Below are 26,843 nucleotides of genomic sequence, written 5' to 3'. Positions count from 1 at the left end.
ACTCCTGCAGTCCTTAGGATTCCTAGTAAATTTTGAGAAATCAATCCTGATCCCATTTCAGAAAATCAGGTTCATCAGGGCAAGGGTAGACTTTTTACAAGGGATAGCATTTCTTCCAACAGACTGAACAGATGTTCTCAAGTCCTTACCTTGCTGAACACAGATCAAACAGCAGCCAGGGAATTGCTAATTATTCTGGGCCACATGGTGACAGTAATTCATGTGATCACTCTAACCCAACTCCACATTAAAGTCCTACAATAGCATTTCTATTCCCAATGGGGACCAGTCAACTCAACTTTTAGCAACTCTGGTAAATGTCTAGCAGGAAATGAAAAGAGAGCTCCATTGCTGGTTAGACCCTCTCCATTTTTTTTTCTATCAGGTAACATTAGCGACACATGTCCACCAAGGGCTGGGGAACACATAAAGGTCCCTTTCGAATTTAGGGAACTCGGTCGCCAGTAGAACAGTAGTTCCAAATCAACCTATTGGAACTTCGAACATTTAGACATATCTTGAATTATGTGCCTTCTTGCATGTCCTTGGAGGAAAGGAATTCTCATCCAAACTGACAACCAAATACCCATGTTTTATATCAACAAACAGGAAGGCACAGGGTCATGGAGACTATGCCAGGAGGTGATAAGCAAATGGAAATGAATCGGCAAGCAGCCTATCTTCCTGGGATTCAAACACCTTGACAGACCACCTAAACAGAGTGTTTTGTCAGCACCAACTGGACCCCACATCAGTCAATAGCCAACAGGCTATTTGACTTTTAGCGACATGTCTCAATCGACCTCTTTGCATCGGAGGGAAACAGAAAGATGGAAAGATTTTGTTCCATTCTTCCAACTGTTTATTTATTTTTATTTATTTAAATTCTTTGATATACCAATGCTCAAGACGAAGGTCTTATCGTACCGGTTTACAGTGTAACTAGGGGTAACCAATTAACTAGAAGATAAAGTTACAATGAACGGGGATTTACAGTACGGGAGAGTTAAGAGCAAAAGATATTAGTTTAACACAACAAGGTTTTAACAAGAGAAACGAACGTAACAATCGAGGTTAACTGTTCAGGGCACTTTCAACTCAGGGTGTGTGTTTGGGTTTTTTTTTGGGGGGGGGCGGGTGTAACATTGGTCTCCCTAGGGCTCAAGGTTCTGTAGACCCTTGAAACACTGCCCTCCCCCAAAACCCACCATGAGTTGAAAGTGCCCCTCATATAGAGGGAGATATATAGACTGTCAGATTCTCTCTCTGATAGGTTCTTTCTTTCTCTCTTGTTCTCTCTCTCTTTCCCCCTCCATGGTCACTTGTGAGAGTGCGTGTACAGACGCAACATGGTAGAGATATTTTAATTGATACACATGTACTTGCATGCATGATATAAAATTGAGCGTATTTTTGCTCAAGTGCCCAATACACACATTTATGGGCACACGCGTGCTCCTTTTAGTGTCAAAGTTTATGATATGCTATGGCATGCTAAACCTCTGGTGGCCAAGCCACCTTTTCCATGAGACCTTAATGTTGTTCTGTCCCAGTTCATGAAGTCATCCTTTGAGCCGTTGATGTTTTTCACATGGAAAATATTATTCCTTGTTTCGATCATGTCAGCCAGAAAAGTCAGTGAGCTTCAGGCATTGGTACATTACTTTCCATAAAGCAGTTCTTCCACAATATGGTGATGCTTTGCACCCACCCAAAGTTCCTACCAAAAGTAGTGTCAGCTTTACATATAATTCAAGCCATCGTGTTATGTTGTTTCCAAGGCCACATGCACATGAAGGTGAGAGAGGCTATCACACATTGGACTGTAAAGGAGCCTTGGCTTAATATTGAAAGAGAACTCAAATACATTGTCAGGCCTCACAACTGTTCATTTCTTATCATCCTAACCATCTGAATCTAGCAGTTGCCAATTGTATGTTGTTCAATTGGTTAGCAGATTGTATCACACATTATTATGTGCTAGCTGGCCTCCAGATTACAGACTCAGTTAAGGCTCATTAAGTGAGAGCCATGACTGCATCAGTGGCTTATCTGTGAGCCATGCCTATCAAAGATAAGTGAAAAGCTCAACTAGCTCGTCAGTGCACACCTTCATGTCCCATTATTGTCTGGACAATCTTTTAAGAAGTGACAGTAAATATGGGCAAGCAATTTTGCTTAGCCTGTTCACCCAATAGTCTTCTCTCCATGGTGGGGGCAGGGTTGTTTTTTCAGTAAGCTCTGCTGCATCCCTCAGCTTGGGACTCCATATGTGTCATGACCAGTTCAGCCCTGCTTGTAAACTGAGAAAGCAAGTTTGTTTACCATAAACTATGTTCTCCATAGACAGCAGGATGAATTAGCCATGCTGAATATCTGCCTGCCTCCCTGGAGAGTCGACTATCTAGCTAGTCTTAGCTCCAAAATTGCTTGAAGAGCTCATGAAGCAACGCTCGCATGAGAACTCTTGCACATGCTCAGTAGAGGAAAGCTGTATGAGCTGGGTCTGTTCGGCACCATCGGATGACGTCAACCCACGTGTCATGGCTAATTCATCCTGCTGTCTACAGAGAATATCGTTTATGGTAAGCAAACTTACTTTCCTTGATGCTTTCTCTCTTCTCACAGAACCTTTGACTGCTTTTGAGGAAGAACGGATTGCTCAGCCTGGTAACCTTGGCACTTCTGTTTCTGGCTCTGTGGTGCCCAAGCCTTGTGTCTCTCAGCCATCAATTCCTGATGCTGGACAGGTCACTGGCCAGCACTCCCCACTGATATGTGCTCCTTTGTCCAGTCCTAGCACATTCACTCAGGTTTCTTCATCCACTGCATCTGCCTCCTCTTCCCAGATGTGTGCTCCTAGTGGCAGCTGGGCCTACCCCACGATGATTCGTAACCCAGAGGGACTGCCATGCTCTCGCCCTGCTAGTCATATGACTAGTCCCAGCTCCTCTTTCCAGAGTGCTGCTCAGATCTACAGCCAGAAACTTGCCCGTCCTTCCTCAGCTAAAGCCGGTAAGTGTCCATTTTACTTGCCTATGAACAAATATGTGGCAGCTTCTTACTGGACTCATCCAATGTCACATAGTCAAATAGGGAACCGAGTGTCATCCTCTGAAGAGGGCAACGATTATTGTTATAACGTTAATGCTCCCTAAGAGTCAGGACTAATAGATACTGCTTCTTTGAGAGAATACTGACCCAGCAGCCAACCAGAAGTTTGATTATTTTACTTCTGGTTTGATGATCCTCCTCTTCCTGCTCCCTGAAGTCCTGCTCCAGTCTTCTACTTGTCTTGAATGAGGAAGGGGTCTGAGGCAGAGTAGCTCTGGTAGTGGATGTTGCTAGAGCTTAATAAGTTCAACTTAAAAAAAAAAAAAAGTGGTCAACTATTATTGCAGCAGAGCCAATGCTGCAGCAGAAGGCTGCCAGAGCCAATCAGAATGGTGCCAGCTTTCTATGAAAGGGACCTCTGGAGTTCTCCATTATATCCACTATGTTGAAAGAAACATGGACACCATACTGAATCTCTGTAACTTTTGCTGAGAAACATTTAGCCACGAGTACAAGGCTGAGTGCCTCCAGAATTTAAACTGAACTGGTTTTCTGTGTTCTCTGATGCTATGCAGTAGTAAAATAGCCAACAGATACATCATGTGACTTCCTTCTTATAGCATTTCTGAGGATCATTCCAGAGTTTTCTGGAAACATACTAGCCCCTATAATTAGACACATTGGGGCAGATTTTCAAAGGGTTACGCGCGTAACCCCCCGAAAAGCTGTCCCTTCCACTTCCTGCATGCGCCGAGCCTATCTTGCATAGGCTCGGCTGCGCGAGCAAGCCCTGAGATGCGTGTAAGTCCCGGGACTTTCCAGGGGGGGGGCGTGTCAGGGGGCACTCGCCGGGGGGCACTCCGGGATTGGGGCCACGGCATGGTTCCGGCCCAGGGGCGTTCCGGGAGCTTGGCATCGGCCTCCGAACCAGCCCTGGACCGGAACATGGCGCGCCGGCAGCTGGCCGGCGCGCGCAAGTTACGCCTGCCTCAGGCAGGAGTAACTTGTAAAATAAAGGTGGGGGGAGAATTAGTTAGGGCTGGGGGGTGGGTTAAATAGGGGAAGGGGTGGGGGGGGGCCGGAAGGAAAGTTCCCTCCGAGGATGGCTGCGCAGCTCGGCGTGCGCAGGCTGCCAATTTTGCACGCAGCAGCGCGCGCATGTTATTAAATCGGGAGTAGATTTGCTCGCGCTGGGTTGTACGAACAAATCTACTCCCGCACGCACCTTTTAAAATGTACCCCAAATCTACCCATGCAATAAATAAAACTTGCTCAAAAAATGTTTTACTTTGTGGCTTGGTAAAATGTTATGTGCATGTTTAAACAGGACTTAATGTGCTATGCAGTAAATTTTATCAAAAGCACACTAAAATGTACCCTAACAACATGAGCTCAATACTAACATGAATATTAACATAAGTATGTATAATCATTCTAGCTACCCGAAAATCCCCAAACTGAAAGTGAAAGATCTTGTTAGAAGGAGGGATGTTTTCTCCCAGGACCCCATTATAGAGTTGAGGGAGCCGGCCTGCCCTGATGCTCCCCTTACACACCCCACCACATACACACAAGATGAAGGGGCTTGAGGGCCTTGAAATGTGCTTGGCAGCCCCTTTCTTTGACTCCCCTTCCCCAATGCAACAGTTCAGGAGCTCAACTCAATGATTCTCCTTTCTCCCCCACATCCTTCAGAGAAAAGAATGAAGGGTTCCATATTCCATTATATAGCACCTTCCCCCACAGCAAAGATCAAAGAGTTCCATGTTCCCCCCTTCCAGAACAATCTGAAAGGGTCTTAAACCCCGATGGCATCTCTTCCCCCTAGGCAAGTCCCCCAAGCCTTCCTCCTGCCATGCTCCCAGCGACTTCCAAAATTATGCCATCTTAATTCTTATGCTACTTTATTTTGTGGCACTTTCACAGGGGAGGAAGGGATGGAATTGGATGTTAGGGCTTCCTTTACAGGTTTATTGTGTGGGTTTGGTAAGTCACAAGGCCAGTATCCCTCAGGTACCTCTATGATGAGATTTGTTATCCCAAAATACCTCACACACATATAGAAACATAGAAATGACAGCAGAAAAGGACTAAATGGTCACACCAGTCTGCCTAGCAAGCTTATGGTAATATCTGCCGTGCCTGCAGGTTAACCTCCATGCTTATCAGTTTCCCAAACCGTAAAAGACAGGGCCCTCGGTACTGTCTAAATCCAATTCCCTGTAATTCCTTGCCGTTAATTCAGAGAGCAATAATGGAGTTGTGTTAATAGTTTGTAGGCTTATTGGTTAAGGGTAGTAATCGCTGCACCAGCAAGTTACCCCATGTTTGCTTCCCCAGACCGTAAAAGTCGGGGGCCGTCGTTGGTTGCTGTCTGAATTTCATTCCCCTTTCCCCCTGCCGTTGAAGCACAGAGCACTGATGGAGCTGCATTAACAGTTTGTAGGTTATTGGTTAAGGGCAGTAACAGCCACACCAGCAAGTTACCCCCATGCACACTCTTATTCATTTCCATCCTCTAGTTTTAGGGATCCACAGTGTTTATCCCATGCCCCTTTGAATTCGTTCACTGTTTTTGTCTTTACCACCTCCTCTGGAAGGGCGTTCAAGGATTCCACCTCCCTCTCCATGAAGAAATATTTCCTGACGTTGGTTCTGAGTCCTCCCTGAAGTTTCATTTCATGACCCCAAGTTCTACTGATTTCTTTCCAATGGAATGGATTTGACAATTGTGCATCATTAAAACCTTTCAGGTATCTGAAGGTCTGTATCATATCTCCCCTGCACCTCCTCTCCTCCAGGGGGTACATATTCAGATCCTTCAGCCTCTCATCATAGGTCTTCTGATATAGACCCTACATCATTTTGGTCACTCTTCTCTGGACCACTTCCATCCTGCCTTTATCCCTCTTCAGATATGGTCTCCAGAACTGAACACAGTACTCCAAATGAGGCCTCACCAAAGACTGTACAAGGGCATTATCACCTCCTTTTTCTTCCTGGTTGTACCTCTCTCTATGCAGCCCAACATTCGTTTGGCTTTAGCTATCGCCTTGTCACATTGTTTCGCCATCTTCAGATCTCCAGACACTATTACCCCAAGATCTCTCACCTGGTCTGTGCACATCAGTCTTACATCCCCTATCACATTCAGCTCTTTTGGATTACCACACCTCAGATGCATGTCTCTGCATTTCTTGAATCCCAGCTGCCAAATCTTCGACCACTCTTCCAGCTTTCTTAAATCACTTTAAATCTACACACTCTGTAGATTCCAGAAATGGATTTATTTTATGTTCAGTTGTGCTTCAGAAAGCAATGCAGCAGTAAAATATAGCAAAGGTTATAATAGATATAGCAAAGGCAAATATTTTCCTTTACTGACGATATACAATTTTTCATTCCTTATAAAAACTCCTGGTCAGAAACTTTATCCACTGTAGCCTTATACGTAAATATTATAGACAAGTAGCTATCTCATAGCCGCTTTAAATTAAATCCCCAAAAAACGGAAATTCTATTCCTCAGCTCAATTTCTGACCCATCCAACGGTCCCCCCCTCACATTTACTGTTAAACAGTATTTCTATACCGATCCTTACAAAAGCCCGTAATTTAGGAGTTTTACTAAACTCCGACTTGTCATTGTCTCAGCATATTTCCTTAACAGTTAGAAATTCTTTTTACAAATTACATCTCTTAAAACACCTACATCCACTTCTATCGGGATTTCCACTCTGTCCTTCAATCTTAATCTTTTCAGGACTTGACTACTGTAATGGCCTTTACTTGGGACTACCGGATTCTGCAATCAAGCCATTACAACTAATACAAAACTCAGCTACCCGTATCCTAACTGGTTCACCTGTCAAAAACCACATTTCTCCCACATTATACACTTTACATTGGCTGCCTATTAAATTTCCTATTAAAATCCTGACCATTGTACATTCACTATTACATAATCCATCCTCAATCTGGCTTTGCACTATTCATCGAATTTACAAACCAACCAGACATTTAAGGTCTCTGAACAAAAACCTATTGGATATTCCATCAGTACGCCTAACACGTTTAAATATTACAAGAAACAGAGCATTCTCAGTAGCTGGCCCACAAATATGGAACTCATTACCTACACTGTTTCATCAAATTTCAAACCCAAAAGAATTCAAGAAATCATTAAAAACCTCTCTTTTCTCAAAAGAATTTGCCATCCCAGTTACAGATCTATTGTAACCTTAACACATCCTCATTTTTCATTTTGTACTCCAAAGTCATGCGGAACTGATCTTTTTTTATCTCTTGTTTGTAAAGTTTAAAGTTAGTTATTATTTTAAAATTTTGTTTTATAACTTTTAATCTTTATTATAATTCATGATTGTATTTTTTCTATTTTTTTCATTTTTGTTTGCTTATGAACATTGTATACCGTTTTGATCAATATTTTATTGTTAGACAGTATATAAATAATTTAAAATAAAATAAATAAATAAAAGGGCCCAGGAAAGCAGCACGGCTCTGTCACTTTTGGAAGTTAAGGAATGCCTTTCCTTCTCTCTCCCATACCTCTGTTAATTATAACCTTTTCATCTGCATATCTGAAAGCATGTTTTGAGAGAGGCAAGTAATCTCCCAAAACATAGCCCAGAATGAGAAACAACTTGCTTTCTTTTGTGACTGGAACTCCCTCTACTAGCAAGCCTATATATCTGTTGTTTACCTTTCCCTTTCCCAAACTTGTTTTACTGTCACATGATGTAGGATCAGTAGGAGAACACAGAGTCCTGCATTCTGAATACATCCTTAGCCAAGCTTTTCAGACTTAAGATAAGCAATCTTATTCCATTCCTCCCCCTGGTGTCTGAGGACTCACACTGACACCTGTTGGATGATTACATTGGTGTCAACAATATCAAAAGCAATGTGAATAACTTGTTTGGTATATCTTGCATAGGCTCGGCGGCGAGCACAAGCCCCGGGATGCGCGTAAGTCCCGGGGCTTTCCTGGGGGGCGTGTCGGGGGCATGGTGCAGTGGCGCGGCATTCTGGGGGCGGGGCCCCAGGCGTGGTTCCGGCCCGGGGGCGTTCTGGGGGCATGGCCGCAGCCTCTGGACCAGCCCCCTGACCGGAACATGGCGCCGGCAGCCGGCCTGCACGCGCAAGTTATGCCTGCCTTGAGCAGGCGTAACTTCTGGAATAAAGGTGGGGGGGTTTAGATAGGGCTGGGGAGGTGGGTTAGGGAGGGAGAAGGTGGGGGGAGGCAGAAGGAAAGTTCCCTCCGATGCCGCTTCGATTTCAGAGCGGCCTTGGAGGGAATGGAGGCCGGCTGCGCGGCTCAGCGCGCACAGGCTGCCGATTTTGCTCAGCCTTGCGCGTGCCGATCCCGGATTTTAACAGATACGTGCGGCTACGTGCGTATCTATTAAAATCCCGCATACTCTTGTTTGTGCCTGGTGCACGAACAAAAGTACGTGTGTGCGTAATTTTGTAAAATCTACCCCTATTTATAGAGCTGTGCATTCGTTTTTCATGAATTAGACAATATCAGGGCCACAGAGAGAGAGAGTGAGCCTAGCCATAGTGCCCTAACACTAGATAGATATTTATATCTCTATTGGAGGCCCACCTAGTAACTCAAGATGAGGTTTAGGTATTAATGTAGGGGTTAGGGGCCACTTTGACATTCAAAGTGAGACGTACGAACAGAACAGTGCTCTCTTGTGAAGATTTGATGACCCTCGGAGTGAGGAAACTCACTCAAAGATGATATTTGTGTAGGACTAGCCACCATTAATCTTCAGGCAGGCTCTAGGGGAACTGTACAGCTGACGTAACCAGTCCAAAAAGGGGGCACCAAAACCCATTCCTCCCATAGTCTGAAAAAGAAACGGCCAATGCACCATGTCGAATGCCTTTTCCGCATTGATGGACAAGGCTAAGGACGGGGTATTACGTTTTTGTGCGAGCCAAATAGTGTCCATGATTCTGTGGACATTGTCAGCTGTAGTTCGTCCAGGGATAAACCCCGCCTGATCAGTATGCACCAATTGAGCAATAAAACAATTCAATCGGTTGGCCAGAATTTTTGCCAGCAACTTAACATCAATATTCAGGAGGGAAATGGATCGATAAGAACCGCATACAGATGGGTCTGGCCCAGGCTTTACCAAGAGCGTGATCCCAGCTGTATTAGCATGAGCAGATAAAGTGGCCCCCGTGCGTAAAGAATTGAAAAACTTTAATAGGATAGGTGTAAGAGCTGTGGCAAATTTCTTCTAAAACCTCGGGGTATATCCATCAAGTCCCGGAGATTTACCAGGTTTAAGCAATTTGATAGCTTCCTGCAGTTCAAGAGCCGTTATATCCTTATCCAGAAATTACCACTGAGCGGCTGTCAAGGTAGGAAGAGGGGTGTGGGACAGATATGCTGTAATGTTACCCTCTTGTATAGCGGGATCTCTACTATACAGCTGAGTGTAAAACTGGTGAAATCTCTGTCGAATGGATGTGTTATCGGTTAGTATCTTCCCAGTATGATCTTTGATTTTTGGAATAAGGGCTTGGGCTTGTTTCCGTTTAAGAGTTTGGGCTAAATAACGGCCCGCTTTATTTCCTCCCTCAAAATATTTCTGTTGAGCCAGTTCCAACTGATGGGCGATCTTAGCTGAGTCCAATGCTATAATTTTATCTTTAATCTCCTGGATAGAACCCCGACGGGAGGAACGAGCAATATCTTGCATATGTGCCTGTTCTAAGGCCTGTAATGTGGTCAGCAGTTGTTGGCGTTCTCCTTCCCTTCGCTTCTTAACATAAGTCACCTGGGCTATAAGTGATCCCCTTAATACACATTTCAGACATTCCCAGAGCGTCCCCGGACTGACCTCTCCCGTATCGTTAACTCTTAGGTAGTCCTGAATTTCCTTAACCAATTGCTTCTGAAAAGCGCTATCTTCTAACAGAGAATCATTGAGATGCCAATATCGCTGACCGGAGTCATATTGACAGAGGCATAACTGAAACCAAATGGGGGCATGGTCAGACCAGACAATAGGTTCAATGTCCGCAGCCCGTACAGCGGTAAGTCTGGTTTTATCAAGCAAAACCATATCAATACGAGAGTAGTTGTTATGAGGTGAGGAATAATAAGAATAACATCGGGAGGAAGGGAAGCGAGAACGCCAGACGTCCACCCCTGCTATAAGCGTAATGATGTGTTTGAGAGCCTTCCTGGAGCGGGCGGAGTCAGAGCTATTCCCAGTAGAATTATCCAGGTGTGGGTTAAGCATTAGATTAAAATCCCCCCCAAGAATTACACTGCCCTCCGCTTTATCCTCCAAAACTGTATGTAACTGATCATAAAAAGCTGCCTTGTGAGAGTTAGGCCCATAAACCGTGCAGAGGGTGAAGGATTCCCCGCCCAGAGTTACATGTAGAAGAAGGTAACGACCCTGAGGGTCAGGGTAGGAGCCCCGGAGTTCAAAGGGTACCGTTTTACGTATAAGTATGCCCACCCCTGTGTATTTATTTAAGACTTTAATTTATTTAAGACTTTTTTTTTTATACCGAAGATCATGTACAAGTACATATCGCTTCGGTTTACAGAGAACCAACAATAGGAAGTTACAGCAAACAGAATGAACAAAAAATTGAATTGAACATGGAAACAGTTACAGCAAACAGAATGAACAAAAAATTGAATTGAACATGGAGTTACTTGAGAGAATTAAGGGAATTACGAAAAGGCAAACGTGAGAATCAAACATGGATTACATGATGAGGAATAAGGGGAACTTCAGGAAGTCAAACACATGCGACCTAAGTACTATAATGTGGGGTCAGGTAAAAGGGACTTTAAGTAAAAGCTCTTGAGAAGAGCCAGGTCTTCAGTTTTTTTTTTTTTTTTGAAAGTCCGCAGGCAGGGTTCTTGGCGGAGTTCTGGGGGAAGATTGTTCCATTGTATGGGTCCAGCAATTGAGAAGGCTCGTTTCTTGAGAGCTGACTTAGCGGGGGGAACATGAAGGGTACCTAGGTATGTTGTTCTAATTGGTCTGGAGGCTGGTTGAAGAGGGCAGGATAGTTCGAGCGTGGTTAGGGAGTGAATAGTTTTGTGGATCATGGTTAGCACTTTATACTGAATTCTGAATTTAATAGGGAGCCAATGTAAGTACATAAGAATGGGGGTGATGTGTTCTCCTCTGCTGGTATTGGTTAAGATTCTTGCTGCAGAATTCTGTAGCATTTGAAGTGGTTTGGTGGTGATAGCTGGAAGACCGATTAGAAGGGAATTGCAGTAATCTATTTTTGAGAATAAGATGGCTTGGAGCACTGTTCGGAAGTCCTGAAGATGAAGGAGAGGCTTCAGATTTTTTAAAATAAGTAATTTATGGAAGCATTCCTTTGTTGTGTTGTTGACGAATCTTTTTAAATTCAGCCTATTATCTATAGTTACTCCCAAGTCTCTTACATTTGTGGTAGTGGACATTTGGAGTGAAGTGAGGTTGTGGAACACCTGAGCATGATTGTTGTCCTCTTGATTGATGAGTAGTAGTTCCGTTTTTGACGTGTTGAGAACTAAATTAAGGTTGGTAAGGAGGACTGTTATAGACTGTAGGCAACTGTTCCAAAAAGTGAGCGTTTTTGCAATTGATTCTTTGACTGGTATCAGGATCTGGACATCATCTGCGTAAATGAAATGAATAACCTTTAGATTTGTGAGAAGCTGACAGAGAGGAAGGAGGTAGATGTTGAATAAGGTAGGGGAGAGCGAAGATCCTTGGGGGACTCCGAAAGTGGCTTTGACGGGATGCGAGTCTTTGTTGCTAATTCTGACCTTGAATTTCCTGTTATTGAGGAATGACTTGAACCAATCCATGGCTGTTCCTGATATACCAATGTCTGAAAGGCGGTTGATGAGGATGGAGTGCTTCACCGTGTCGAAAGCTGCAGATATATCGAGTATATTTAGAATCATTTGTTGCCGCTGCCCAGAATTGGTGAGGGAAATTGGCTGAGCGCATCAGACCTTCATATCGCTTTCTAAGATGGGTTTCTTGTAAGAAAATCACATCCACAGATAATCGCCCCATCTCCTGATATAGAAGCCGTCTCTTACGACCCGAATTTAAACCCTTAACATTCAGTGATAGAAATGTAATTGTAGACATATGTGGACAGACCAGCCCCCCGCCCTAGCTCAGTCGCCTCCCCATCCACAGCAAGATCTAAAGACCTTGTAGGCAGCCACCTAGTGAAAAGAGTTCGAGCCAACAGGCGTCAAAAACAAGCATAACGTATCCACAGTTGTGTGCAACCCCTCGGTGATATGCACCTCCACTATCCTTCCCTATAACCAAAAGAAAACATATGAGGCAATACACCCCTCCCCCCTCCCCCCCTGCCCCCAACAGTACCCAGGAAGGAATTCTTCGTTCCTGGAAGGAATGAGAGGAAGAACCCATACCGGGGAACGGATTCCCTCCTCCCCAGAGCTATAATGAGAACTGTAATAAACATTAGCTAACGAAGCTAAAATTGAGATTACCCACGGAACAATACAACCAATCAATCCAAAAAGGATTATGACTCCTGAATGTCCCTGCTATGAGCAAGATGATGAATCACTGTCAAACCAGGACGACAGGGCAGTTCAAGTTGGAGTGTCCGCCTCCAGGTTGCCACTGGCATTTCTGCGTGGTCTGCGGCCTCCTTTAGTAACGCGTTGCCAGCAGGGGTCCGCTGCTTTGGAACTCGTGGGAGCGGCTGCCTTCTGTCCAGGGAGTTCCACCGACAGGCCCACCTCTTTCAATGCTTGAGCTGCTGCATCCAGGGTACGGACCCAAAATGACTTGCCTTCAAATTGAAACCATAGGCTAAAAGGAAACAGCCACCTGTAGTGGATTGATGCTGCAGACAGGGCTAAGGTGATGGGTCGAAATGTGAACCTTTTCCTTAAAGTACTAGATGCCAGATCCGCATAAATAGAAATTTCATGGTCTTCCCAGGTCCAGGTGCGGCACTGTCGATCTGCAGTGGCGATCCTTTCTTTATAGGTAAATGAGTGGAAACAGACCACTATATCCCGTGGCCGATTGCCCGTCCGGAGACCCAAAGACTGGTGCGCTCGTTCAATCTGGGACTCAGCAGACGTGGGCCCTCCTTCAGTCTCTGCTTCTCCAAGAATCAATGTACAGATCCGCTGAATGATGAGGGAGCAGTCAGAATATTCCTCCTTTTCAGGCACGCCCTTAAATCGCAAATTGCACCTCCGAGACCTATTTTCTAGGTCCTCAAGTTTATCCTCTAGCTCTGACTGGGTTGCTTGTAGGGCTGTGACTTCCGTGTGTTGCTGGGTCCAGCGTTCCTCGTGCTCGTCCAGCCTGGAATCCGCCTCATCCAGCCTGCAACAGGACTGCGACAGGACCTCCAAGTCGGCGCCGCCCCGCCCTGGGACTCAGCCCTGCCGACCGCCGATCAAAGCCCCAACTGCCCTGCACCCGAACCCGCAGGCCAGACGGCCCAGACGGCCTATCCACCCGCTGCCACCAATCCAGCCAACCAGAAGGCAGAGAAAGAGCCAATCAAACAATCAAAAAAGGGAACTAAACAAAAGAGAAGACCCCGCCCAGCAGAATCCTTCGCAGTGAGTAAGACACGCCCCACGACAGGCAGCAGGCCTATCAGAGCCTAGCACGAAGGGCTTTAAATTTGTACCACTCCCTGCACTAAGGAGCGCTACGGACAGGACACATCAATATTCTTCTATCACACATCCAGGACCCACTCAACAATACCCAGCCACACCCAGCACACGTCCACTACCATACAACACCCATCCAGCCACAACCAGACTCAACTTCATAGAACTCAGTAAGGACGACACTTCGGAGAAAGAACAGCGAGTAGCAAATCATTTTCCTTACCTTTTACACAGGACCATAAACTCCTCTCTCAACGCCACCTCGAACAACCACATTATCAGCAAGGAGACAATACTTACTATACCCACAACATCTTCTCAGCGGGCAGTTTAATCATCTACAAAATCTACAATGATCAACCGGCCAACCACGTACAAATCTCTCATTCCGATCATGATCTCCCCCACAACTCAGTTTTTAGGACTCACATTATTCACCATCATCCTTTTCAATGCGCAATCGCTTACTAACAAAACGCTGATACTCAACGACCTTCTTCAAGATGACAAGCCAGACTTCTGCGCCATAACGGAAACATGGCTCAAAACATCGGATATCGCCCTCTTAAACCAACTCCCTACCCAAAACTACGACCTCTTCTCCATCCCAAGGCAAAAAAAAAGAGGCGGGGGTATCCTCCTGGCAGTAAAAAAATCTCTGAGATTTACCCATCATCCAATCAAATCACCAACCAAACTCGAAATAGGCCTCTTTAAATCTGAATATCTTCAAATTCTCTTAGTCTACGCCCCTCCAAGCCTCCTAGAATCCGACTCCTCTTCTATTCTGGAAATCATTACTACGCAGCTAAACTTGGACTCTCCAACCATTATCATGGGAGACTTCAATCTTCACGTGGACAAGTCCCCTCTCTCTTCTAACTGCGAAACATTTCTCACAGCCATGACAGCCCCTCCAAGCCTCCTAGAATCCGACTCCTCTTCTATTCTGGAAATCATTACTACGCAGCTAAACTTGGACTCTCCAACCATTATCATGGGAGACTTCAATCTTCACGTGGACAAGTCCCCTCTCTCTTCTAACTGCGAAACATTTCTCACAGCCATGACAGCCTTAGGTTTCAAACAACAAATTAACAAACCCACACACAAAGCGGGTCACACGCTGGACCTTCTCTTTACCAATTCCGGCATCTCTCTCCCAGAACATCCCGAGTGCAAAAAGGTCCCATGGTCAGATCATACATTAATCTCCACCGCATTCTCTCTATTAAAACCAAGCTACAATAATCCCCCACTTCAACCATTTCTATACAGGAAAACATGCCCCTCGGATCTCCTCGCCAAGCATCTAGCCCCAGATCTTTCACTCTTAGACGTTTCCACTCCCAACTCAGCAGTCCAATCCTGGTCGAAAATAACAGAATCAGCAGCCAATACACTATGTCCCCTAACTCCAAAAAATCTCAAACATAATGCACCAAAGAGTCAACCATGGTTCAACGAGGATCTGCGAAAACTCAAATTAACTTTACGACAGAAGGAAAAAAAATGGAGAAAAACCCCTTCACCTACTTCGCTTCAGGAATATAAACGCACCCTCCACTTCTACAAAAACAGCACATTAAAAACAAAAAGAGACTATTATGCCCGCAAGATTCACCACCTCATTTTTGACTCGAAAGCTTTATTCAATTACGTGTCCAGCCTCACAAAAGCCATCACCCCAGCAATCCCAGAGGACCTAGCAAAAACTAAAGCAGACGAATTGGCTCTCTACTTCAATAGAAAAATATCCGACCTCCTGAATAAGTTGACTCCAAATGCAAGTGGACCTTCCAATACTTCATATGTTCATCCAAACAAAGACATCACTCTCAACACTTTCGAACCCATCACTACCGATGACATCCGAACGATCTTGAAAAAAATGAAACCATCATCACACCCCTTCGACCAAATCCCTACCAAAATACTCTTACTTATCCCGGATACCATTTCTAAATCTCTAGCCGACATTATAAATTGCTCCCTAGCCCAGGGTATCTACCCAGATGACCTTAAAACAGCTTCAATCAAGCCCCTACTCAAAAAACCAAACCTGAACACCAATGATCCCGGCAACTTCCGCCCCATCTCTAACCTCCCATTCATATCAAAAATTATGGAAAAACTAGTTAACACACAGTTATCCAACTACCTGGAGGATCACCAAATACTATCGCCCAATCAATTTGGATTCCGCAAAGCAGCAAGCACGGAAACACTATTGCTCTCTCTTACAGACTTCCTCCTAGCCGGCATCGATAAAGGTCACGCATACCTTCTAATTCTCCTAGACTTCTCGGCGGCATTCGATACGGTTAACCATCACATCCTACTAAACCAACTGGCAAACATTGGAGTTTCAGGCACTGCACGGACCTGGTTCAAAACCTTCTTGGAGAACAGAGGATACAAGGTTAAAATCCACAATAAAGAATCTCAATACCATCTGTCTTCACAAGGGGTGCCACAGGGTTCCTCCCTTTCTCCAACCCTTTTTAATATTTACCTTCTCCCACTCTGCCACCTTCTTACTAAACTAAAATTAAAACACTTCCTATTCGCAGACGACGTGCAGATCGTTATCCCCATAAATAAATCCATTACAAACACATTAGAATTCTGGGAGAGCTGCCTATCGGAGATCAAACACCTCCTCAACAGTCTGAACCTGATTCTCAACGCTTCAAAAACAGAATTCCTCATCATAGCCCACGACAATAACAAGATCACCTCAAATCCACCAGCCAACCTGCAAACCACAAACGTAAGAGATCTAGGAGTTATCCTCGACAACCGCCTAACCCTAAAACCATTCATTAACCAAACGACCAAGGACTGTTTTTACAAATTATACATCCTCAAAAAAATCAGACCGCTCTTCCATTCCCGCGACTTCAGAACAATTTTACAATCAATTATATTTTCCAAGCTGGACTATTGTAATTCCATTCTACTAGGCCTTCCAGCTTCTCATACAAAACCGCTACAGATGGTGCAGAACACAGCTGCCAGAATTCTGACCAACTCTAGGAGATTCGACCACATAACCCCGATCCTGATAGCCCTTCACTGGCTACCTATTCAATACAGAATAATGTATAAGTCCATAACTTCCATCTTCAAAGTCATCCATCATCTCGCACCATTAAATCTACAAATCCCCCTGGAAAAACACTCCACAGTCAGACCAACCAGGAATTGCTATAAAGAAACATTACAGGTTCCACACGCCAAAGCCTTCAAACACAAATCACTTGAAGACAGAGCACCATCAACAGCAGGACCACGCTTATGGAACTCTATCCCAGTAGAGCTGCGCCAGGAAACATGCTTACTAACTTTTAGAAAAAGACTAAAAACCTGGCTTTTCAGAAAAGCCTTTCCGATCTTAGATTAACCCATGTTAATATTATCCCTTAATTACTTTTTCAGAGTTCGCATCATCTCATAACTCCACTATAAAGTCTTAATCATCCACCACCTACTCCAGACCAGGACTGCTCTCAGTCTGGGTCTTTAAGTTACATATTTTGTAAAGATCCATTGTAAATGCATTTTTATTAATTGTTATACTCTCTTCTTCTTCTTCTTCCCACTCTCCCAGTTGTATAATTCCTTGTTCATTGTAACTGTATTTTCTGCACCAGTTAGTTGTTCCAGTTCTATGTTTTAATGCACAAACTGTTCAATGTAAACCGGTTTGATGTGACCCCTGGTCGTGAAAGCCGGTATAGAAAATAGCTAAATAAAATAAATAAAATAAATAAATCTTCCCTCATCTCTTGCAGCGTGACTGCAATTTCTTTTTTAAAGGATTTGATGTCTTGCCTTATTTCCATGAACCAGGAGCGTAGTTCAGATCTGGAGGGCAACGCTAGGGCCTGGGTTCCCGAGTCCTCCTCCTCACACCCTGAGCCCTCCGAGTCGGCAGCGGCCGCCATTTTGGTGTTCAGCGGGGTCGGATCTTCACCCCCTTTGGTGTAAGAGAACTTTTTGAAATCAATCGTTTTTTTCCGCGCTGCCATGTGCCCGTCGTCTTCCTCCACCGGAATCAAGTTGAAACGCTCCAAATCGCGTGGGTAATCGCGGAATTATAGCTAAAAAAGCTCCAGGGGGTCAGGAGCTCTGCTAAAAGGCAGCCGGCATGGGAAGTGACGTCACTTCCTCCTCTGTTTGCTTTTTTGACTGCTGCAGCACACTGAGCCGACGAATTTAAAGTATTATCCACTATGCTGCCTAGATCTTTTTCCTGGGTGGTAGCACCTAATATGGAACCTAACATTGTGTAATTATAGCATGGGTTATTTTTCCCTATATGCAACACCTTGCACTTGTCCACATTAAATTTCATCTGCCATTTGGATGCCCAATCTTCCAGTCTTGCAAGGTCCTCCTGTAATGTATCACAATCCGCTTGTGATTTAACTACTCTGAATAATTTTGTATCATCCGCAAATTTGATAACCTCACTCGTCGTATTCCTTTCCAGATCATTTATATATATATATTGAAAAGCACTGGTCCAAGTGCAGATCCCTGAGGCACTCCACTGTTTACCCTTTTCCACTGAGAAAATTGTCCATTTAATCCTACACTCTGTTTCCTGTCTTTTAGCCAGTTTGTAATCCACGAAAGGACATCGCCTCCTATCCCATGACTTTTTAGTTTTCTTAGAAGCCTCTCATGAGGGACTTTGTCAAACGCCTTCTGAAAATCCAAATACACTATATCTACTGGTTCACCTTTATCTTTTATTAACCCCTTCAAAAAAATGAAGCAGATTTGTTAGGCAAGACTTCCCTTGGGTAAATCCATCTTGACTGTGTTCCATTAAACCATATCTTTCTATATTCTCTGTGATTTTGATTATGAGAATAGTTTCCACTATTTTTCTGGGACTGAAGTCAGGCTCACTGGTCTATAGTTTCCCAGATCTCCCCTGGAGCCCTTTTTAAATTTTGGGGTTACACTGGCCACCCTCCAGTCTTCAGGTACAATGGATGATTTTAATGAAAGGTTACAAATTGTAACTAATAGATCAGAAATTTCATTTTTGAGTTCCTTCAGTACCCTAGGATGCATACCATCCGGTCCAGGTGATTTGTTACTCTTTAGTTTGTCAATCTGGCCTACTACATCTTCCAGGTTCACAGTGATTTCGTTCAGTTCGTCTGACTCATCACCCCTGAAAACCATCTCCGGAACTGGTATCTCCCCAACATCCTCATTAGTAAACACGGAAGCAAAGAATTAATTTAGTCTTTCTGCAATGGCCTTATCTTCCCTAAGAGCCCCTTTAACCCCTCAGTCATCTAATGGTCCAACCGACTCCCTCACAGTTTCTTGCTTTGGATATATTTAAAAAAGTTTTTATTATGAGTTTTTGCCTCTATGGCCAACTTCATTTCATATAATGATAATAGTGCAATGGTTCCCAAACCATCCTGGAGGACCCCCAGTCAGTGAGGTTTTCAGAATATCCACAATGAATATGCATGAGATAAATTTGCATGCATTGCTTCTGTAACATGCAGGCAGCTGACCTAATTGTCAGCTGAATTCTTATTCCTGTGTTGGGTCTATCAGTTTTGGTTGTGATGGTGATTTGGAAACCATAACAATTGCCTTCAGTTCTCTTAGGTTTAACATATGATACTGAAGAGCGAAAGTTAGCACTAGACTTTTATAGGGAGCATGAAGTTAGCTTGGAATTTTATTTCTCTATCTCCATCTGCTGGTATGAGGACATAACCTACTTGTCTGAACTGGTCTGGGAGGATTAAAGGAAATGAAATTAACAGGTAAGATTAAATTTCACTATTCTGGATAAACTGCAGGTGCTGATTAAGTCTTTCAGGAATCCCTGTGTAAAGTGAGTTGTAGTAGTTGAAGTGGGAAATCATGTAGGCCATCAAACTGTTTATGGATAATTTCTAAATATTTTATTGTTTTTTTAAATTCTGCTTTTTGGCATTTCAAAACAGTTTACATTCAGATAATGTGGGTATTTCTCTGTCCCCCGAGAGCTCACAGACTAAGTTTGTACCTGAGGAAACGGAACATAAAGTGACTTGCCCAAGGACACAATGAGCAGCAGTGGGATTTTTAACCCTGATTTTCCCTGGTTCATAGCCCACTGCTCTATCCATTAGGCTGCTTCTCCTCCAGCTATTAGATTATAAACTGCATTTTGCACTTGTAGTTTTTATTCTCCATGGACAACAAAGATAATAGCCATACAAGCAGATGATATCATCTGGTGGTGCCAAGATGGAAAACTCTCTGAGCTCAGTAAACCCTAGATGGTCTTTCAAAGCATGCGCAGATATTGCCGTACAGCTCCTGCTACGCAAGTCCTCTGTTGTCTTCTTTCGGCTCTTAAGAATGGTTGTGAATTGTTCTCGTGAATTTTTTCTAGCCATTTGGGGTTTTTCCCATTTTTCTTCAATTTTTATTTTAGTTACATCTTTTTTTTTTTTTTTTTTTTTTTTTAAGCAAGTATATAGATGGCAGTGCTATTCTCTTTTGGCATTTGCTAAGGTTTTTCTTCAGAAAATTGAGTTTGACATCATCTCGATGTTTTCAAGTTGTCAGAATTGAAACTGGACTTCAAAAGAGGCCTAATTAGTTTTAAGTACACAATACTGTAAAGCAGCCACAAATGTGCAAAGTGAACCACACACATATCTAATTCAAACTGAATAGAGTAGTGCATTAAGGTATCATACAGATGCAGCCTTAATGATCTGTATAATGTAAGAGCTTAAAAAAAACAAAACACCCAGTATGTCATCCACCTAGTCCAATGTTTTTAATAAATGACTTATTCAAAAATCTCTCAAAAACTAATTCTCATGAGAAAGTAAACACATAAGTCATTGATCATCAACAGATCATATTCAATCCCAACTTCACAGAACAAGATACACTGATCTGGCACAAAATGTAGAAATAGCCTATTGTTGCAAGCACACAGCCTGACATTGGTGTTTGTTTCCAAGACACCTGCTTCGGGCAATAGCTTCCCAAAAAATATGGAAAGTAAAACATTCAAGATGCTGCAAAGTCTTCTGCAATGCTTAATAGCTTATTAAGAAAAGGGGCAGAGTTACAACCAACTTGCAATCATTAGTTCATATGCAAAATGTAAAGAATACAAAACCCTCCCATCATGAGCATATGCTACTATTTGCTGCAAACCCTCAAAAAATCAACCAAACCATATTGAATCTATAAGTTATTAATTCACAAGAAAAGGTCCAATCAAGTGCATGCAGAGAGACTACTGATTTCTCCCACTTCTCTCTCCATCAGGCTGATGTAATAGGACCCGCTCTGAAATCCGCACTCATGTTTCTGCATTGATTTTTTTGGCATGTGGCAAAAACAAGCAGCAGTGCGGGATGTAATAATGACCACGTATGCTAATGAGAAACGTGCATAAAATCCATGCACACCAAACATATGCGCCGTAATACGCATAGAAACGTACACTCGTGGCCCTATGTAGTGAATCGCGCAGAAAACCATGCAGACACCCATCAGCATGTGAACACCTGTGATTGATTCTTGGGGCGAAAGCCTTTCTTTTTTGAAACAATGAATAAATTAGTGGTGCGGAAGTTGATGTGAAGGTGGGTAGAGCAATATCTATTTATTTATTTATTTATTTATTTAATTTCTTTTACTATACCGATGCTCAAGACTAGGTCTTATCGTACCGGTTTACAATGTAACTGAGGGGAAACCAATTAACATCAAGGTAGAAAGTAAAGTTACATTAAACAGGGAGCGTAAAACCTGGGCAATGGAAGACAGTAGAGAATTTAAACTAAGAAACAATTAGAGAGAGATAAATATATAATCAACAAAAACTATAAGATATGTAAACATAGATTTATCCTAGGCAGTTATTAGCATGGTTATTAGCATGGTATCTAACCCCTTTGTGATCAGATTCCAACCGCCAGCAAGAGCATGAAATAGAGATTGGCAATTCTGCCTCATTGAGAAGCTGCCTTCTCTCTACCCATTCCATCTGCCGCTTGGCTGACCCGCAAAAGCATCAAAAAACCGGTCTCCACACCAGCGCTTTCACTTACCTCCTACCCTGAGCCAGGCACTAAAAACCTGCATTAAAAAGCCCACACTAACCCAATCTTCCTGCTAGTGTGGCTCCAAGCATTGCCCATGAATAGATAATCGCCTCCTTTGCATGCCATTCTGCACACCAGCAGAAAAAACCACTGGTCAGTTTCTCCCCACACAAAACCCTGATTGCATACTCGTATAGGGCTTTGCGCGGGAAAACGCACGTACAAACCAGTGGCAGCTTCCACGCACCTTATTTCATCGGCCCCCATATGATTTCATTGTTACATTACTGCATTGCATGAGTTTCCTCTGTAAAGCAGCAGGAAAGCACTTCTGAGGTAGTGCATTGCTAAATCCTTTTGCTTCTGCCTTAAAATGTTCTTCCTCTCAATTTCTTTTCTATTAGCTCCTATAACATTCAGTTTTGTTCATAAGCTATTCTGTTTGGTTAAAAAGAGATTTTATTTTGAGTTATACAGTATATCAACTGAGGAAGGACCTCCTCTATTGCACTCCCGTGGAGGCAGTGCCCATTGGCCGTGATTCTTGTAGGAGTTAATAGAAAGGAATTGATGATAAGAAATTGTTTATATTTTCTTGTAATGGTTTTATTTATAAGATTCAACCTAAAATGACCATGGTCTACCAGAAAAGTAAGTCCCTTGTGAGGAAGCAGTGACTACCAGGGAAAACAGTGACCAAAGCTGAATATAATTTCCTGCTAGTCAGTTTCCAAGCTTAGGGAAAAGTTTCTTCAGAAACACTAACTGACAATCCATGTGTTATCTGTATAGTTACTCATGGATATACATCTGGAAGAGAGCATCCAAGGTTTGTATTTAGAAATGTTTAAATTAGTGTTTCCCTCCATCAGAGGGCATAGCCACATGCCTCTGGGGAGTGTCGTGTGAAACACAGAAATGACGGCAGAAAAGGACCAAATGGTCCAACCAGTCTGCCCAGTAAATTTATGATAGTATCTGCTGGGCCATGCAGGTTACCCCCATGCTTATCAGTTTCCCAAACCGTAAAAGTCAGGGCCCTCAGTTACTGTGTGAATCCAATTCCCTGTAACCCCTTGTGTGGCGTGAAGCTTTAGTTCCTATGGGTTCTGCCCTGAGCTAGGACAGAGTGTGGCAGTGGGGCTTAGAAGGGGCCCTGTTCATAATTATCACTAATGAGCTCATGTGGTTGGATCACAAGATTTCTGAAGTCTTTTTTTTATACCTGCTCACGTATGCACAGATGTAGAGTTGCCTGCATTTACATGTACTTGGATGCGTATGTGCTATAACTGTTAAAGACACACGCGTCATGATGACTATGTAAATGTCCTGCTGCTGAGTATGGCCCACAGTGGGCTGGAGTCGGCCTTTCTACACTCTGTGTGCTTTTTGCTTAGGAACCCACAGAGCTAGTCACTGATGCCCTTGTATGCTGATCTTTTTTTTCTTTTCAGGTTGCTGCCAGCAAAGCCCCAGCCGGCAGCGTGTGGGGTCTGCTGGGGGACTGAAAGATCGTGAGGACGTTTCCCTGAATAGTGCTGCCCACACTCAGTCTCCCATTAGCACAGCATTGCAAAGGCTGACTGAGAAGCAGGCAAACAAGCAGCACTGCACATCAGGTCACATGGGACTCCTCACTCAGCAGGTACATGAAGAGCGGGGAGGCTGCAGGGTTCAGCAGTTCTCACAGTCCCGATTCTTACATCATTTCATTAAAACAGCGGGCCTCCCATAGGAAGAAGTGTGACCTGATTGTGAAGCTAAGCCACTCATTCTACACAAACAGTAGCATTTGTCCTTCAGAGGACAAAAACGGGTTGGATTAGTGGATAAAGGTGAGCTGGTTGAAAGAGTGTACTTGGATTTTCAGAAGGCTTTTGACAAAGTTCCCCATGAGAAACTCCTCAGGAAATGAAAAAATCATGGGATAGGGGACAGTGTCCTATTGTGGACAGGTAACTGCTTAAAAAAACAGGAAACAGAGGGTAGGACTAAATGGTCAGTTTTCCAAATGGAGAAAAGTCCTTAGTGAAGTCCCATTGGGATCGGGAGTGGGGCTTGTCAGGTTTAGCATTCATAAATGATCTGCAGAAGGGAACAAGAGAGCTAATCAGATTTGTCAAAGGTAAAAAAAATGATTCAAAGTAGTTAAAAGAGCACTGGATTGTGAGGCACTGCTAAATGACCTTGCAAGACTAGGAAAATGGGCAACCGAATGGCAGATGAAATTTAAGGCAAATGTGCAAAGTGATGCCCCCAGGAAAAAAGATTCTCAGCTACGGATTCACAATACTAGGAGTCAGGGACCTTGGGATTATTGTAGGGCACACATTGAAATCCTTAGCTCTCTGTGTGACGGATTCACAATACTAGGAGTCAGGGACCTTGGAATTATTGTAGGGCACACACTGAAATCCTTAGCTCTCTGTGTGACGGATTCACAATACTAGGAGTCAGGGACCTTGGGATTATTGTAGGGCACACATTGAAATCCTTAGCTCTCTGTGTGACGGATTCACAATACTAGGAGTCAGGGACCTTGGAATTATTGTAGGGCACACATTGAAATCCTTAGCTCTCTGTGTGACGGATTCACAATACCAGGAGTCAGGGACCTTGGAATTATTGTAGGGCACACATTGAAATCCTTAGCTCTCTGTGTGACGGATTCACAATACTAGGAGACAGGGACCTTGGGATTATTGTAGGGCACACACTGAAATCCTTAGCTCTCTGTGTGACGGATTCACAATACCAGGAGTCAGGGACCTTGGGATTATTGTAGGGCACACACTGAAATCCTTAGCTCTCTGTGTGACGGATTCACAATACTAGGAGTCAGGGACCTTGGGATTATTGTAGGGCACACATTGAAATCCTTAGCTCTCTGTGTGACGGATTCACAATACTAGGAGTCAGGGACCTTGGGATTATTGTAGGGCACACATTGAAATCCTTAGCTCTCTGTGTGACGGATTCACAATACCAGGAGTCAGGGACCTTGGAATTATTGTAGGGCACACACTGAAATCCTTAGCTCTCTGTGTGACGGATTCACAATACTAGGAGTCAGGGACCTTGGGATTATTGTAGGGCACACATTGAAATCCTTAGCTCTCTGTGTGACGGATTCACAATACTAGGAGTCAGGGACCTTGGGATTATTGTAGGGCACACATTGAAATCCTTAGCTCTCTGTGTGACGGATTCACAATACCAGGAGTCAGGGACCTTGGGATTATTGTAGGGCACACATTGAAATCCTTAGCTCTCTGTGTGACGGTGTTCAGGAAGGCAAATAGAATAACAGAAATGGACTCGGAAAAGGAAAACACAGTAAAATAGAGAAGAAAGTGGCGAGTACACTACACTCCCAGGGACGGACTCTACATTTTGCTGACATGGTCTCCGCTCTTATATTGCCCTTGCACTCTGACATGTCAGAGTGCAAGGGGAGCAGGGCACGTGTCAGAGTGCAAGGGCAATATAAGAGCAGAGACCATGTCAGCAAAATGTAGAGTCCGTCCCTGGGAGTGTAGTGTACTCGCCACTTTCTTCTCTATTTTACTGTGTTTTCCTTTTCCGAGTCCATTTCTGTTATTCTATTTGCCTTCCTGAACACCGTCACACAGAGAGCTAAGGATTTCAATGTGTGCCCTACAATAATCCCAAGGTCCCTGACTCCTGGTATTGTGAATCCGTCACACAGAGAGCTAAGGATTTCAATGTGTGCCCTACAATAATCCCAAGGTCCCTGACTCCTGGTATTGTGAATCCGTCACACAGAGAGCTAAGGATTTCAATGTGTGCCCTACAATAATTCCAAGGTCCCTGACTCCTGGTATTGTGAATCCGTCACACAGAGAGCTAAGGATTTCAATGTGTGCCCTACAATAATCCCAAGGTCCCTGACTCCTAGTATTGTGAATCCGTCACACAGAGAGCTAAGGATTTCAATGTGTGCCCTACAATAATTCCAAGGTCCCTGACTCCTGGTATTGTGAATCCGTCACACAGAGAGCTAAGGATTTCAATGTGTGCCCTACAATAATCCCAAGGTCCCTGACTCCTGGTATTGTGAATCCGTCACACAGAGAGCTAAGGATTTCAGTGTGTGCCCTACAATAATCCCAAGGTCCCTGTCTCCTAGTATTGTGAATCCGTCACACAGAGAGCTAAGGATTTCAATGTGTGCCCTACAATAATCCCAAGGTCCCTGACTCCTAGTATTGTGAATCCGTCACACAGGCACAGGCCCTGCTCCCCCCTCTCCCCTTGCACACAGGCAGGGGCCCTGCTCCCCCCTCTCCCCTCGCACATGGGCAGGGGCCCTGCTCCCCCCTCTCCCCTCGCACACGGGCAGGGGCCCTGCTCCCCCCTCTCCCCTCGCACACGGGCACGGGCCCTGCTCACCCCTCTCCCCTCGCACACGGGCAGGGGCCCTGCTCCCCCCTCTCCCCTCGCACACGGGCAGGGGCCCTGCTCCCCCCTCTCCCCTCGCACACGGGCAGGGGCCCTGCTCCCCCCTTTCCCCTCGCACACGGGCAGGGGCCCTGCTCCCCCCCTTTCCCCTCGCACACGGGCAGGGGCCCTGCTCCCCCCTTTCCCCTCGCACACGGGCAGGGGCCCTGCTCCCCCCTCTCCCCTGGCACACGGGCAGGGGCCCTGCTCCCCCCTCTCCCCCTGCACACGAGCAGGGGCCCTGCTCCCCCCTCTCCCCCTGCACACGGGCAGGGGCCCTGCTCCCCCCTCTCCCCTTGCACACGGGCAGGGGCCCTGCTCCCCCCCCTCCCCCTGCACACAGGCACAGATCCTAGGCCCTCTGTTTCTTTATACAGATCCCTCTTCTGTAGCTCTGGTAAAAGCTGCAGGTGGCAGTGCTTCATGGGACTTTCCTTTGCTGCTTATTTATAATTTATATTCTAGTTATTACCATATCTTTGTGCTGGGCAGATTACAAACGCATACACAAAATGAGCAATG

At 44.4% G+C, this 26,843-nt stretch overlaps 1 protein-coding gene across 1 annotated transcript in view; it reads left to right on the top strand.

Annotated features, from left to right (window-relative positions):
• TTLL5 (tubulin tyrosine ligase like 5) overlaps positions 1–26,843 on the top strand; it is a 798,469-nt gene that overhangs the window by 661,828 nt on the left and 109,798 nt on the right. The window contains 2 exon segments of the mRNA XM_029598396.1: positions 2,629–3,015; positions 23,315–23,505. Coding sequence (XP_029454256.1) covers positions 2,629–3,015; positions 23,315–23,505 — 578 coding nt within the window.

This window comes from Rhinatrema bivittatum, chromosome 4 (genome assembly GCF_901001135.1).
Source record: "Rhinatrema bivittatum chromosome 4, aRhiBiv1.1, whole genome shotgun sequence".
In the NCBI taxonomy this organism is placed as follows: domain Eukaryota; kingdom Metazoa; phylum Chordata; class Amphibia; order Gymnophiona; family Rhinatrematidae; genus Rhinatrema; species Rhinatrema bivittatum.
Note: the sequence above shows the minus strand (reverse complement) of the source record. Positions and strands in the feature narration are given on the sequence as shown.